This window comes from Triticum aestivum, chromosome 2B (genome assembly GCF_018294505.1).
Source record: "Triticum aestivum cultivar Chinese Spring chromosome 2B, IWGSC CS RefSeq v2.1, whole genome shotgun sequence".
Taxonomy (NCBI): domain Eukaryota; kingdom Viridiplantae; phylum Streptophyta; class Magnoliopsida; order Poales; family Poaceae; genus Triticum; species Triticum aestivum.
The window spans coordinates 413,939,718-413,954,772 of NC_057798.1; the positions used below are offsets into that span (position 1 = coordinate 413,939,718).

Consider the following 15,055-nt stretch of genomic DNA (forward strand, 5'->3'; position numbering starts at 1 on the left):
AAGTGAATTCTGATGCGTTTTCTTGGAAATGGTCTGCTTCGTTCAAATTAGCTTTGAAATGTATACAGGTACAGTTAGATGGTCGACTTCTATATTACAGTCCGTGGATGTTAATACAATGTCTGCTTTAGGGACTGCGATGCTCTAACCGGCCGGCTGTGTAGCCTGTCACTGGCTCATTGCACCAGCTGCCAGTTATGATGGAATCTTGTCTTAGTTTAATTCAAGCGATCATGCCCCACACGAGCAGACGCCGCCTCTCCACCATCAGGCAGTTGGACCCCAAGCAACGGATCCAGGTAGAACTGAGCATCCGTCCAATCAAAATGGCATCTCGAATCTCGTACAAATCGTTGCCCACCCTCCGGAATACGAGCGCGACTCGATAAATCCAACAGCTCGCCGCCCTAGCAGCAGCAGCCGGTATGCCTTTCGGTCGAGGCCAAGCCGAAGCAACGGGCAGACCAAGGCTACGGCCGTGGCGGTGCATGTGCATGGATGAAGCTGCTGCTACCGGTGGAAACAATCAATCAACGACAACGCAAATCAAACTTGAAGCAAAACGACCATGTGGCCAAAGAACATGGCTTGCGATGGACGGGGGTTTCGTAGAGAGAGCTGACTTCCCGACGATATGACGACTTTGTAAAACAACCGGTCATGCAGCCCACCCCACAACTACTAGAGGTACTACTATATACGTACATTAAAACTGTTTAACTATTTTCTTCTTATAGTAATCCTAATGATTAGTATTGCTGATATTTTCCATAACCACTTGTAGAGATGCAAGTGAAGAAAGTCGTCGTCACCGCAAGACCATCGCATGCGACAAAATCCAAGCAGAAGGCATCTTCTCAAAATGGAAGAGAGAATCCTCCGATCCCGGCGTGTGCAACAAACCCAGGCTAAAACGCATCTTCTAAACTTACCTCTAACCTCGGATCAGTTCATTCGCAAGGAAAAAAGAAGAAGGAAGAGTAACATCGGATCAGTTCACTCTTCACTATATATAGACGGTAGCTTGCACAAGCCATACATACGCACTAGCTAGCTAGCTGCACAGACGCCTCACAAGAGTACAAGAAAGACCCAACACTCGAACAGTACGTACGTAGCTGAGACGCCATGGGGTCGGAGGCCTGCCATGAGAAGCCGCACGCCGTGATGATCCCGTACCCGGCGCAGGGCCATGTCACGCCCATGATGAAGATGGCCAAGCTGCTCCACGCCCGGGGCTTCCACGTCACCTTCGTCAACACCGAGTTCAACCACCGCCGGCTGCTCCACTCGCGCGGGGCGGGGGCGCTTGACGGCGTCCCGGGCTTCCGCTTCGCCGCCATACCGGATGGGCTGCCGTCGTCCGACGCCGACGCCACGCAGGACGTTCCCGCGCTCTGCAACTCCACCATGACCACCTGCCTCCCCCACCTCCTGGCCCTTCTTGCCAAGCTCAACGACCAGGGTTCCGGGGTGCCGCCGGTCACCTGCCTTGTCGTCGACGGCGTCATGTCGTTCGGTTATGACGCTGCCAAGGAGATTGGCGTGCCCTGCGCGGCCTTGTGGACGGCCAGCGCGTGCGGGTTCATGGGCTACCGCCACTACCCGCAGCTCATCGAGTCGGGTTTCGTGCCTTTCAAAGGTACTACCATTCTACTACTGCTAGCTCCTACTAGATCGTACCTACGTGCATGCATAATTGCATGCTGTAACAAGTGTGGTTTCTTTGCATGCATGCAGATGAGGCTCAGCTCACAGACAAGGCGCACCTGGACACGGTGGTACAGGGCGTGCGCGGCATGTGCAACGGCATGAGGCTGCGGGACTTCCCGTCCTTCATGCGCACCACCGACCGCGGTGACATAATGCTCAACTTCTTCGTGCACGAGGGCGGGCGCCTGTCGCTCCCCACCGCCGTCATGATCAACACGTTCGACGAGCTGGAGCGGCCGGTCCTCGACGCCATGCGCGCCATCCTCCCGCCCCTCTACACCGTGGGGCCGCTGCTTCTCCACGCCCACCACGCCGTCCCCGACGGCACCTCGCTCGACGCCCTTGGCTCCAACCTCTGGAAGGAGCAGGACGGCCTCCTCGACTTGCTCGACGGCCACGGCGCCAACTCCGTGGTGTACGTGAACTACGGCAGCATCACTGTGATGACGAACGAGCAGCTCCTGGAGTTCGCGTGGGGGCTGGCCAACAGCGGCTACCCTTTCATATGGAACATCCGGCCGGACCTGGTCAAGGGCGACACGGCCGTGCTGCCGCCGGAGTTCATGGCCTCCATCGACGGCCGTGCCATGCTCACCACGTGGTGCTCGCAGGAGAAGGTCCTCGCGCACAAGGCCGTGGGGGTGTTCCTGACGCACTCCGGGTGGAACTCGACGCTGGAGAGCATCTCTAACGGCGTGCCGATGCTCAGCTGGCCCTTCTTCGCGGAGCAGCAGACCAACTGCAGGTACAAGTGCACGGAGTGGGGGAACGGGATGGAGATCGACGGCGAGGTGAAGCGGGAGGTCCTGGCGGCGATGATACGTGAGGCCATGGAAGGGGAGAAGGGGCTGGAGATGAGGAGGCGTGCGGCGGAGTGGAAGGAGAGTGCGGTTAGAGCCACGCTTCCTGGTGGATCCGCGGTGGCCAACCTGGACTCGGTGATCCGTGACGTGCTCCTCGCCAACTTCAACAACAAAAACTGAGTGAGGGCCCCGTGGTTGGGGGTGGAGGGGATTTCAGTGAACAAACAAGCCCAAACAGAATTATCCACATGCACGTTGGGGTCCAATGCCTATCCAAGAGCCGAGAGTCGAGATTTTTTTAAGACGCGGGCAACTTGTATTTTGTATGTTTATCCTCTTTATTATGGAACCAAAGTGTATTTTGGGTATTCTGTAGTTTGCAAGTTTTTTTTGAAAAACTTCCAATTTATTCATCTTCGATCATGGTAGTACAACGAACACTAGAAATAATAAAAAATACATCTAGATCCGTGAACCACCTAGCGACGACTACAAGCACTGAAGCGAGCCGAAGGCGCGCCGCTGTCATCACCCCTCCCTCGCCGGAGCCGGGCAAACCTTGTTGTAGTAGACAGTCGGGAAGTCGTCGTGTTAAGACCCCATAGAACCAACACACCAGTATAGCACCCGCCGCCGATGAAGAGTGTAGATCAGAAGGATCCAACCTGAAAACACTGAAATATAGATGAACGACGAACAAATCCGAGCAAATCCACCAAAGACAGATCCGCCGGAGACACACCTCCACACACCCACCGATTATGCTAGACGCATCACCGGTACGGGGGCTGGGCGGGGAGACCTTATTCCCTCTTCAGGGAGCCGCCGCCGCCTCGCCTTACCGAGTAGAACACAAACCCTAACAAAACTCAAAAATAGATGTAAAAACGGAGCCCTCCCACCAGCAAGGGCAGAGATCCACTCCGTCTCCATGGCCCTATGGCCACCGGAGACGGGGCGGACCGGCGCCGGCACCGACGAGAGGCAAGAGAAACCCTAGCTTTTTGGGTCACGCTACGTGAGGTCTGTTTGTGCTGTTCGCATGGGGGTTGGCATGTGGATTCCCTTTGTGGAGCTAAAGCGTATTTTGCATGTTGATTCTGTTATGAAAGCAACTTGTATTACTATGGTGCCAAAGACCAGCATATATATATGTACTACAAGAGAATGCCAGAAGGCTAGAATACAAAAGGCCAAAGGCCACATAAATATAACTCAATATAACTCTAACCCCTCCCCCCCCCCTCAAACTCATGATGGATTCACAACACTGAATTTGGAGAGGTGAAATCCATGTTGCGCTCTAGTCTGGGCCTTCGTAAAGAAATCCGCTAGTTGTAACTCAGAAGGCACATACTGAAGAGAAATAACATGATCCTGCACAGCAGCTCGCACATAAAAAGCATCAACACCAATATGCTTGGTAAACTCATGCTTCACAGGGTCCCGCGCAATACTGATAGTACCTGTACTGTCGGACAAGAGGGTGGTAGGTGCATGAACAGAAACACCAAAATCCTCCAGTAACCATCGTAACCAAGTCACCTCTGTCGTCAGAAGCGCCATAGCTCGCAACTCGGTCTCTCCACTCGAACGGTAAACTTCAGTCTGTTTCTTTGTCTTTCAGGCAATGAGAGAACCACCAAGAAAAACACAGTAAGCAGAAAGTGAACGACGATATGAAGGATCACTAGCCCATGTAGCATCCGAATAGGCCTGGAGCTGTAATGAACTAGAATGGGGGAAAAGGAGACGATGAGAAATCGTGCCACGAAGATATCATAGAACACGAAGAAGGTGACTATAGTGAACTAAAGTGGGAGCAGAACAAACTGACTCAGAATATGGACAGGATAGGAGATATCACGACGAGTGACAGCAAGATAGACAAGACTCCCAACAAGATGACGATAACGAGTCGGATCAGACAGGGGCTCACCATCAAAAGCGCGAAGGTGAAGATTGAGCTCCATAGGAGTCTCAACAGTGCGCTCATCACTAAGAGCCGCACGAGCAAGAAGATCCTGGATATACTTTTATTGGGAAATAAAAAAGGCATTAAAGATGGAGGAAACTTCAATCCCGAGAAAGTAACGAAGAGGACCAAGATCAGACATAAGGAACTGCTCACTAAGACGGGCCTTGACAAAGGCAATGTACTCAGAATCGTCGCCAGTGATGATGATGTCATCAACATATAGAAGAAGAAGAGTGCGACCACGAGTAGAAAGGTGGACAAACAACGCTGAATCATGAGCACTGGACGAAGAACCAGCTGCAGTGACCACACAGAAAAAACGCTCAAACCAAGCTCGGGGGGCCTGCTTAAGGCCATAGAGAGAGCGACGAAGACGACAAACCATACCATCAGGAACTAAATACCCAGGTGGTGGCTGCATATAAACCTCCTCACGCAACTCATCATTAAGAAAGCCATTCTTAACATCAAGCTGGGAGACGGACCAGTGGCGAACAGAGGCCGCAGCGAGTAGTGTGCGGACAGTGGTCATATGGGCCACAGGAGCAAAAGTTTCATCATAACCATGTCCATGCTCCTGCTGAAAGCCACGAGCCACAAGACAAGCTTTATAACACTCAAGAGAACCACCAGAGCGAGTCTTGATCTTATAGACCCACTTACAAGTGATGGAACGAACACGGGGAGGAAGAGAAACCTAGAAAAAATGTGAATTCGAAGAAAGGTAATAAATTCTAAAAAAATCATAAATTTGAAGAAAAAGAAATTAAAAAACCCATGAATTTTGAGAAAAGAATTAGGAATTTGAATTTGATAAAATATTCATGATTTTGAAAAATTATTGCAGATTTTAAAAGTTTATGAATTTGAAAAAGTCCATGAATTTGAAAAAGATCATGAAAGTAAAAGATGTTCATAAATGTTCATGAATTTGAAAAAAATCACCACTTTAAAAAATGTTTACAAAAATTTAAAAAAGTCACGTATTTAAAAATTATTCATCATTTTTGCAAAAGTTCACAAAATTAAAATGAAAAATAAAAGAAAAGAGAAAAAATAAAGGAGAAATTAATATGAAATTTCTTCTCCCGTCCATCTTCCCTGCCATTCTTCGCCGCCATGGAAGCCCCCCAGCCGTCCCCCGTCACCGTGGAGGTCGCGCACGTGCAATCCCTTCCGGCGGATTTCGTCGCCAGCCATGTCGCCCCCGCCGTCGCCCAAGGCCCCAACGCGCCTGCTCGCAAGCGGCAGGGCAATGTTGTCGTGCAGGGTGGCAATCCGGCTGGCCCGCCGGAAAGGCGCGTGCGCCGGGTGCCGCTACTACCGCGCGATCTTCCCGCCCACCGGCGGAGAAGGTGAGCAAGGTTTCAGGCGTGAAGCGGAAGAAGGTTCCTACAAAAAGGTCGGCACTTCGTCCACTCCCTCCGCCACGGCGAGATATTCCCCGACGATGTCGTTTAACGACGCTGCTTCCACCGCAAGCGAGGTATTCGATGAAATGACCGGAAGGTATGCATCTTTGATCTCTTGTTCTTGCTTCGCTTTTCGGCATTATGGTTGTTCTTGACTTGATGTCTCTCAATGTAGCGATGGTTTGAACAATGCCACTGTCGAGTTCGTGAACTTGTTGGACACCAACACCGTCGACATCGATAGGGCCCCATTCGTTGATTTAAATTGTAATGAAATGGAGGGTGGAGTGGATGATCATGGTGGTGAAGATGAAGTGGAGGAGGTAGATGGGGGGCGTATGAGGAAGCGCAAGCAAAAAAACATGAGATCGAAGAACTACATGATCTTGGAAGATCAAAACTTGATCAAGGCTTGGAGTGTGGTGTCTCTTGATGCCTGCACGGGTACATCTCAAACCTCCAGGAGATATTGGCAAAGAATCGAAGATCAATACTTCCGCATAATGGCCAAGCATCCCAATAGGACACCACGGACCTTTCGGCCACTCCAAGGGCATTGGGACGTGATCAAGCCGATTTGCAACCATTGGCCAGCTTGCTTGGAACAAGTACGCAATGCACCTCCAAGTGGAACCGTGGCATCCGACTGTGTGAGTTCGTTTTCACGTCCCAAATTGTGCATGTCATTTTGCATCATATGAAGTGATTGCATCATTTGACTTTGTTTAACTTGTGTAGGACAAAATTGTCCAAAAAAGATACAAAGACATGGAAGCTTCCAAAGGCAAAAAATTTAAGCTAGAGCATTGTTGGGATATGCTCAAAGAGTGCGAGAAGTGGAAGTTGATTGACAGGGAATCCCCACCGAAGAGAGGTTCACTTACGAACATGGATGAAGATCAAGATGATGATGGCCCAAGAAACTTGAACAAGCCCGATAGTGACAAGAAGACAAAGGAGAAGATCAAGAGGGAACACAACGCTTCGAGTTTGCGGGACAAGATAGATGCCATGGTGCAATCAAATGAGTTGATGTTAGCGAAGACATTGGAGACAAAGAAAGTGTTGACCGAGAAGAAGGCACGGGAGAAGCAAGAGAAGTGGCAATTGCTCAAGGACGAGGGGTTGCGCAAGGCGGCCATTGAGGAGAGAAGAGCACGTGCCGCTGAGAAGAAAGCCATGTCCAAGCTTCTTGCCGAAGAGAATAGGATCATGACATTGAACCGCAATGACATGGATGAGATCACCAAAGAGTGGCATGATATGGCAAGGAGGGACATCTTGAAAAGGAGGATGCTTGCGTCGGCCGGTGCGTGTTACAGTGTCGTCGATGTTTTCTCATCGGGGTTTTGAACCAATATCGCGATGCATTCAGTGCGCCCGCCGGTGATTTCGGTGCTGGAGTTGGAACAAGCGCCGGCGATGGATTCGAGGGCGCCGATGACTTCGATGGAAGTAGTGCGAGTGAAGAGCGACCAAGATGATCAATGACATGGTCGTCGCTTTTGGAAGTCCTTTTGCATTTGTCCTACAAAACTATGCTTTTATTTACGCGTGAACTATGTTTTATCGTTTGAATTTGAACTTATTTGTCGGAATCACTGTCAAATTTACCTATTGGGGGTTTTCGGTTTGCGGGTCGACGCGGCGGTGCCCGAGTAGACCCGGGTAGCCGACCCGTAAAAGAGCATCTTCTGTGAATATTCTTTTATACGGGTCCGTTTGCGAGGTCTGACTCTGCGGCCGCCCGCGCCGGCCCGCAAAGCCGTTTTTTCGCGAACTGTAAACACGTTTTGCGGGTTTGCATTATACAGGGTCTAGAGATGCTCTTACATACGCCATAGACTTAGGAGAGAGACGGATTAGGATGCTCCGAGCGGCACCCGTGATTTTCTTTCATTTCGTGTGTGTTTCAAAGCCACATGATGCCCGGAGGCCCCGATGTCGACGCACGGGCACGACCATATATTGCTTGTCTTTGGTAGTCTCGGGGAAAACAAAACAGGGGCTTCAACGATGCTGTTATGTCGTGGCCTTGTGGGAGATCATTCTTGCGCGATATCTGAAAATATTGTGGCGCCATAAGCTTGCTCCGTTAAAAAAAATCCAGGGTTCTATCTTTTATACAGAGAAATTACCATAGTTTTTGTAAGTACTCTAGTTTTAATAACATAATTTTAGTAAGTAAATAAAACTATTGGTATCCAAAAAAACTGTAGTATTCTCATAACAATAAGAAAATACTTTGCTATCAAACATGACCTACAGATTGCTTGAAATAAAATATTCCAACATTTTTCTTGAAATGTTCCAACATATTACGCTTACGAATAATTATAAACATACTTTTTCTAAAAACATGTTAGACAAAAAAATGTTTCCAAAAAATTAAGAAAAAATATGAATAAATGGGCTGCGCCATGACCGGCCCACTTAGGATTGCCAACGAGGTCTAGTCCTCGTCTCGCTCCACCAAGGCGACGATCCATTCCCTCGACACATCTGTGCAAGAGCACGCCGCCGCCGCCGGGAGCCGCCTCCATCGCCCGTCGCCTCAGCTCTTCCCCCGTCCGCAAGCAAGGTATCTTCCCTGGCCATGGCTCCTCGGTCTTCCCCCCTCCTCAATTGCTTGCTGCCTTCTGCCGCTGCTATTGCTGCCTCCCGTGCTTGTGCCCCCGCCCCCGTACTGTATTTTGATCTCGTCTCAGTATCTCAAATGTCCAAAATACTATTTCTGTTCGGTTAATTCCCCTCACCAAAAGTACTAACATATCAGAACATAGCTTAGTGAAGGCCTTTTGGACATTTATGCGTTGACTCTCCAGCTTAGTAAAGTAGATCAACGTAATGTAAAAACCAATCACCACGGAATGCAGAAAGAGGCACAATGCATGAGTATAATTTGTTTTTTGTTATAGTACAGTATTAATATCTATATTTGAGAGAATCCTTATAGTGATTACAGGTAAACTGTCGCAAGCAAGATGGCCCTCTCATCAGTTTTCAGGAGAGTAAACATCAAAGAATTGATCTCAAATGTTCCGGTCTACACTAGCTCAACAGGTGATGAGCTTAGGCTTTAGTAGGCAATCTGTGACATCGAAGCTTAGAATTTGTATCTTCTTCCTTTTCTGAACAGGTGGCCTGATCTTATTTTGTATGTACTTAATTCCAGAGACATCTGGAGGAATGAGCTTGGTCTTTAGGCGTTGGGCCACAAAAAAGACTGCTGGGTCAACGAAAAATGGCCGTGACTCTAACCCCAAGTATCTGGGTGTTAAGAAATTTGGTGGAGAGGTACCATCTTCAAGTGCTCCTTATGGTTTTGATGTTTCTTCTTGTTCATGGCCTTGAACCAGATTAGCAGAATAATTTCCTAAATGACATGAAAATAGCTAATACTGATATTTTGGCATCTGCTTTAATCATACCATACATTGTGACATTGGTAGTCGCTGTGCTATCTCATTATTATAGCCAAAAAAGGGAAAATTATCTCATACTGCTCTCCGACGTTTATACTAGTTTTATTTTTCCAGAAAGTGGAACCAGGAAACATCATCGTACGACAAAGAGGAACCCGCTTCCATCCTGGGAACTATGTTGGCATGGGGAAGGATCACACTATCTTCTCTCTGAAGGAAGGCCATGTGCGGTTTGAGCGGAATAAGCTGACTGGCAGGAAATGGATTCATGTTGAACCTGTAGCTGGGCACACTCTCCACCCTGTTTACGCCAACGGTTCAGCCACTGCAGCTGACATGGAGCTACTGTAGTGTTGATGTGTGTGTGGGTTGCAGTGACAAGTTGCTGATAGCCTACTGGGGATGGCTCTGCTGTTTTGCTCCGACATGGATACCTTCCGTAAATGAACTTGTTCTAGCGAAAATGTTTCTGGGCTAGGATGATTGCAATAAGTAACTTCAGTGTGTTTCTGATGTCATTTTAAGTATCCATTCTGCACAAGACAGTGAAGGTTCACTTGTGTAATTTTTTTGTTCGCATGCTGCTGCTTTTCTCTGAAATCAACAGTGTACCCTGCTGTTTGGTCTATTCTCAAGTTCGCATATATACTGACTTGTGATTCATTGTGGTTGCTGTTGCCGGCAAACCATATGAACAGCTCGCCAGATCACCACATGGTGCCTGATGGCCATAGCAGGTGCTACCCACTGCTGAAATTCAAGTGATTGTCTGTGTTCACTGCGTTCTGAATGTGTCCTTTTGGGAGGAACGGTATGGGTTGTTGTAGGTGAAACCTTGTTTGCTAGTGTTTCTCAGATCATCATGATACTTCTTTCTACAGTAGCTTTCTGCGTCGCTGCTGTAATGTTTTCTGATAGAATGTTAATGTCCAGTTTTATTTCTATTTCACCTGCTTTTCTGGTGTTTCTGGATGTAGAAAAAAGGTTGTGTTAAGACAGTTCGTTTCTAACGCTCAGCAAGAGGATGTACGCGGAAATTTATCAGAGCCTTGGATTGTTTATTGGGTTTCACACTGAAAACAGGTACAGGTACAGTCTATCAAAATCTACAATAAAAACAGCTAGGAAAAAAGTGTCTTAACACAAAGTTGTACAGGTACTAACTTTACGGCAATGCTACACGTACAAACGATTTACAGGCTTTTACAGGATGGTTAACCTTGATTGGTCAATAGGTGAGCAGGGCGGCCCACCCCCTGAAAATCAGGGGGGGAGAGGTTTGTGATTGGTTGTTAGATGGAAAGAGCGTGTAAAAGCGTGTAAGTCTTTGTATGTCTAGCATTTTTGCTAACTTTAATACAAAGTTGTACTAAACTTGAGAACACTTATTTTGAGACGGAGGGAGTAAGATACATGTCTACAAAATTTGATTGTTTCATTTAGATCAATTTTAGATCTTTTGTCCAAACAGCCAGTGGGCGTAGAATGCCAGCGATTCTTTGGGCTTGTACTCAGGAACAGTGTGTCCAGATCCCTGAAACATGGTGCTTGTCAGAAAACCTCAGCCATATGATAAACTCTTGTCGATTTAAGTTTGTGTCTCTACAACATTCTCCAGATGGACTTCAAAGCTTGCTTACATACCTTTATGGTGAGGAAGGTGAGATTGTGATCATAGCCTTGTGTATATCTGCAGTCGCATAAAGCAGGAAACTTAAATCAGTTCAGATACATGTTTTTTTTAATGTTTTGTTAATCCTAACATGGAGTCCAAAACAGCTCAAGGACCGGGCAACTCTACTTAATTAATGAGACGAGGCAAAACATTTGCCTCCGTTTCAAAAAATATAGTGATAAAAACATGCATGCTAGTTATGTTAGACAGAGTTCTTGTCATCTATCAATTGGCGCATCAGATGGCAGATATATAACTAAATCAGAAACATATGTGAATGGTGAATAATCAAGGAGAAAGATGTACAGTTGTAGAGAAAAATGGTAGAACATCATACCCAGCAACTTGACCCCCAAAGTGCCATGGTTGCCATGAATCGACAACTCGGTAGCCTAATGATCTGACCCATGCCTCCGTTCCAGTGAAAGGGATACACAGATCATGATCTCCACTGTACAATTAAACACCCAAAAGTTGCTAAACTTCATTTCTCTTTTTTCAATAAAGTGATTACATATCGGACAAATGCAAAGGTGAGCACGGGTACATACCCCGTGTTGCAAGGCTGCACATTTCAAATTTATCACACAAGTATGTATTGCGCAAAACTATGAGCACTAACAAAGTGACAAAGTTGCACACTTGTGAATTATTCGCAAAAGAAAAAAAGAACACTTGTGAGTTGTAAAAGATGACCAATTTGTGACCCATAGTGCCAAAAATCCACAATAGATACTCCCTCTGTAAATAAATGTAAGACATTTTAGGTCACTACTTTAGTGAATTTTTTTTCGAAAAGGGGATTACCCCGGCCTCTGCATCATAAGATGAACACAGCCATCTACTTTAGTGATTTAAAACGTCTTATTATTTGTTTACAGAGGGAGTACTTTTTAACATCTCCTTTGTAGCGGAAGCATTGATTCTCTCTGACGGTTGTGTTTCCACAGTTCGTTTGAAGCATTCTAAATGGACAACTTTATGCCTTAAGCACAACACATGTACATCAATGTAAGCATATGGGTTAAAGGTATCCTTATTGATGAAAACTAATTTCTATTCCAGGTACCAAGAAAGGCTGTGTGCATCACATTATGCAGAGCCGAGGGGCATCCCCTCTTTTCGAAAAAATACCAGGTATCAAGAGTCTAAGACTATTGTCTGAACCAATTTACCCACAATAAATATTAGGACTAAAGTTTGAAAGGGTTGTTTTTTCCTGAAGGTTATATTCACGTTCTTTACATTGAATCGAAGTAATTTGGTACGATGTGAGACGAGACTTGTGCTTCGCTATCCTATTCAAATATGATTTTTTTTCCTTCCGTTCTTAAGCAATAACCACAGAAAATGTATTATGCACAACCAATCTGCTAGTTTTGCTTTATTAGAAAAAAGTCAGTTTTGATTGGACAATTAAATGTATTATTTCCTAGTAGTTCAACATGTTCTCTACTGAACCTTCACCCTAAGTTGATTCCATATATTAATCGATGTCTTCTTTTGCAGGAAATAAGTTACTCAGTGTTAACATTGTCAAATGATCAAGTTGCAGGTGTGCCCCATACCTGTAAATAAGTACGCGATATCCCATGGCTGTGAATTTTTTGTGATAATCCACCATGCTGCCTGTATCATGAGTGTAGTCTATTCTTGCAGTATTCAATTCCCATGATCCAATTAAGCTTTTCTGATGTGCCAATTTCGATCGAGGTTATTCCCGACAAACAAGAGTTAGTTAATTTGTGCCAATTTTAGGATTAAATTCACACTAATTTGTCTCGCATCAACCATCATACCGGTTTGGCGTGAATGGCACCTCTTACATCTTCATCATCCAGCCATATAGTAGCAAGTTCATCACTCTGTGAGGACATATAATTGTTATAAATGAGAGGACTTATGAAATGATGTATGTGTATCGAAAATGTAAACAACAAATTGTAAATGATCTACATATAACTATAAGGACATTGATATAATTTTCATACCGTGCATGGAAGTGATCTACCACCAAGCTCGGGTCACAACGTGACATGTCCGCTGCTCACAGGAAGACCGAGAGGCCATGAAAGCCCCGCCATCCTCTTCCTCACTGGGAAAGGCCTCTCTGTTTCACCTAGCTTTCTGAAGCTTGATGGCAAGCTGCTGTTCACGAACGCTATCTCTTGGACTTCAGGGTGGTGGTAGCATGGCAAGAATGTTGTACGTGTTCAGGTCTTTCAGTTCCTGCAGATGACAACACAAATTGAGGCCTTACAGTATTTGGAAGGTTGCGTATTTGCTTGTCGGTTTACAGGTTCTGGTACATGGACATTACCCAACGGACTCTATCTATATTTTCTTGGCACACATCATTAACTTTTCCCCAGAATGTGCCGTGGCAAGCAGCACTGACATCCTGAAACAGGGCAAACAGTCAAATCATCGTTAGCTTGCTATCTGTTTACAGAAGAAACTACTTGTGGCACCGGCAATTATGCAGAAACAAGACAAAGCGAAACACCTCAAACAAGTCGGTTGATATGAGACCCATCCCAAGTGCAAACGGCACAAAGGAGTTCAAATCGCGCTGGATGGCACAAAGGAGTTCTTCACGTAGTCTGCGTCGGTTGCTCCGGGGGTGCTTCCGCGCTCAAAGTTGAAGGGATCTGAGCAAAGAACAGGGCACCGGTCGGGCCATCCCAGCCAAAATCACAAGATGATAACAAAGAAACTGCCGGCCCGGACGAAAGGTAAGAATAAGATCAATCCAGACCGTTCTCGTAGACGAATCCGTCGAAGCTGGAGCAGCCGGGGCGCCGTTGAGCCAGAGCACGACGGGGTCGAAGGCCGGATCACGCTCCGACAGCACCAGGCAGTAGAACAGCCTCCTCCATTGCTCTCGTCCACGGTTATGTACCCGGCGTAGTGTTTGGATGGGAGGGCGCTGTCGAAGCCCGGGAGGTGGGTCACAAGCATACCTGGCCAAACTGGCCGGCCCGGCCCGGCAATCGTGCCTGGCCCGCCACGGCCCGCCATGGCATGATTATTAGCCGGGCCGTGCCGGGCCGGCCCACGGGTGGGGGCTCGCTTGCAACCGCCACCCCTGGATGTAAACATTAACCTCAGACTGTAAGCTCACACACACAACTTCGCATGCACAACTGAATGGCGATGAATAAAATGTCAGTGGGAATGACCTTCAAATTGATTCTTGGCTTCAGAGCCTTCTGTTGTCCCTGTAACGACGTAAAGATGACATGTGAGAAACTTCTGATCTCAACCATGAATAATCTACTCATTGTGAGTGACAAAATCTACCTTTAACAACTTCATCAGCCAGAGCACGACGGGGTCGAAGGCCGGATCACGCTCCGACAGCACCAGGTAGTAGAACAGCCTCCTGCCATTGCTCTCGTCCACGGTTATGTACCCGGCGTAGTGTTTGGATGGGAGGGCGCTGTCGAAGCCCGGGAGGTGGGTCACGAGCATACCTGGCCAAACTGGCCGGCCCGGCCCGGCAATCGTGCCTGGCCCGCCACGGCATGATTATTAGCCGGGCCGTGCCGGGTCGGCCCACGGGTGGGGGCTCGCAGCCCAGGCACATCACGCAGCCTATCTGTGCCTGCACGCGGCACGCCTAGGCACGCCGGCCCGTTATGGCATGCTGGGCCGCCTGGCGCATATTTACCTCGGCTGGCGCGTTTTCCCCCTCTGTACATCAAAAAAAAGTCTAAAAAATATAGAAAAATACAAAAAATTAAAGTATTATGTAGGATAAATCTAAAGTTTTATTATCGCTTGCCTCATTAAAACCTTCCATCCCAAAGATGTAAAAGAGTACAAGCTAAAATAGAAAGAAATATATTAGAGCACTACAAATGTACGGATGCACTACAAAATCTATAATACCTAAATAGTTCATCCCCACTATCTAATTCTCTTGACATGCAGCCTATCCACATCATCACCCATGTCCCACACATGCCACCTAAGGCCATGTTTGGTTGACAGGGTTGTGGGGGTTTTTGACAGGGATTGAGGTGGATTAAATCCTCTACAAGTCA

The 15,055-nt window shown here is 47.1% G+C and overlaps 2 protein-coding genes and 1 pseudogene across 3 annotated transcripts; 2 read left to right on the forward strand and 1 right to left on the reverse strand.

The window, feature by feature from the left end:
- The first annotated feature begins 1,128 nt into the window (after positions 1 to 1,128).
- On the forward strand, positions 1,129 to 2,727 carry LOC123041308 (7-deoxyloganetin glucosyltransferase). Its single transcript, XM_044463949.1, has 2 exons — positions 1,129 to 1,642; positions 1,741 to 2,727. Exons 1-2 carry the CDS (start codon positions 1,129 to 1,131, stop codon positions 2,694 to 2,696), a joined length of 1,470 nt encoding a protein of 489 aa, XP_044319884.1. The 3' UTR covers positions 2,697 to 2,727.
- A 5,620-nt stretch (positions 2,728 to 8,347) lies between these two features.
- On the forward strand, positions 8,348 to 9,959 carry LOC123045218 (50S ribosomal protein L27). 2 transcript variants are annotated; one of them, XM_044468182.1, is made up of 4 exons: positions 8,348 to 8,487; positions 8,863 to 8,969; positions 9,082 to 9,203; positions 9,446 to 9,959. In XM_044468182.1, the coding sequence occupies exons 2-4, from the start codon at positions 8,891 to 8,893 to the stop codon at positions 9,680 to 9,682; spliced, it is 438 nt and encodes a 145-aa protein (XP_044324117.1). In that variant the 5' UTR covers positions 8,348 to 8,487; positions 8,863 to 8,890; the 3' UTR covers positions 9,683 to 9,959. The 2 variants fall into 2 exon arrangements, with proteins under 2 accessions (XP_044324117.1, XP_044324118.1); XM_044468183.1 differs by having other exon boundaries at positions 8,872 to 8,969.
- A 675-nt stretch (positions 9,960 to 10,634) lies between these two features.
- LOC123039241 (serine carboxypeptidase 1-like) lies at positions 10,635 to 14,480 on the reverse strand (annotated as a pseudogene).
- Between the last annotated feature and the right edge of the window lie 575 nt (positions 14,481 to 15,055).

Excerpts from the sequence above, each read along its gene's own strand:
- LOC123041308 (XM_044463949.1), top strand. The coding sequence starts at position 1,129 with ATGGGGTCGGAGGCCTGCCATGAGAAGCCGCACGCCGTGATGATCCCG. Across the intron at positions 1,643-1,740 it reads GGGTTTCGTGCCTTTCAAAG|ATGAGGCTCAGCTCACAGAC; the intron begins GTACTACCATTC and ends GCATGCATGCAG.
- LOC123045218 (XM_044468182.1), top strand. The coding sequence starts at position 8,891 with ATGGCCCTCTCATCAGTTTTCAGGAGAGTAAACATCAAAGAATTGATC. Across the intron at positions 8,970-9,081 it reads GGTCTACACTAGCTCAACAG|AGACATCTGGAGGAATGAGC; the intron begins GTGATGAGCTTA and ends ACTTAATTCCAG. Across the intron at positions 9,204-9,445 it reads TTAAGAAATTTGGTGGAGAG|AAAGTGGAACCAGGAAACAT; the intron begins GTACCATCTTCA and ends TTATTTTTCCAG.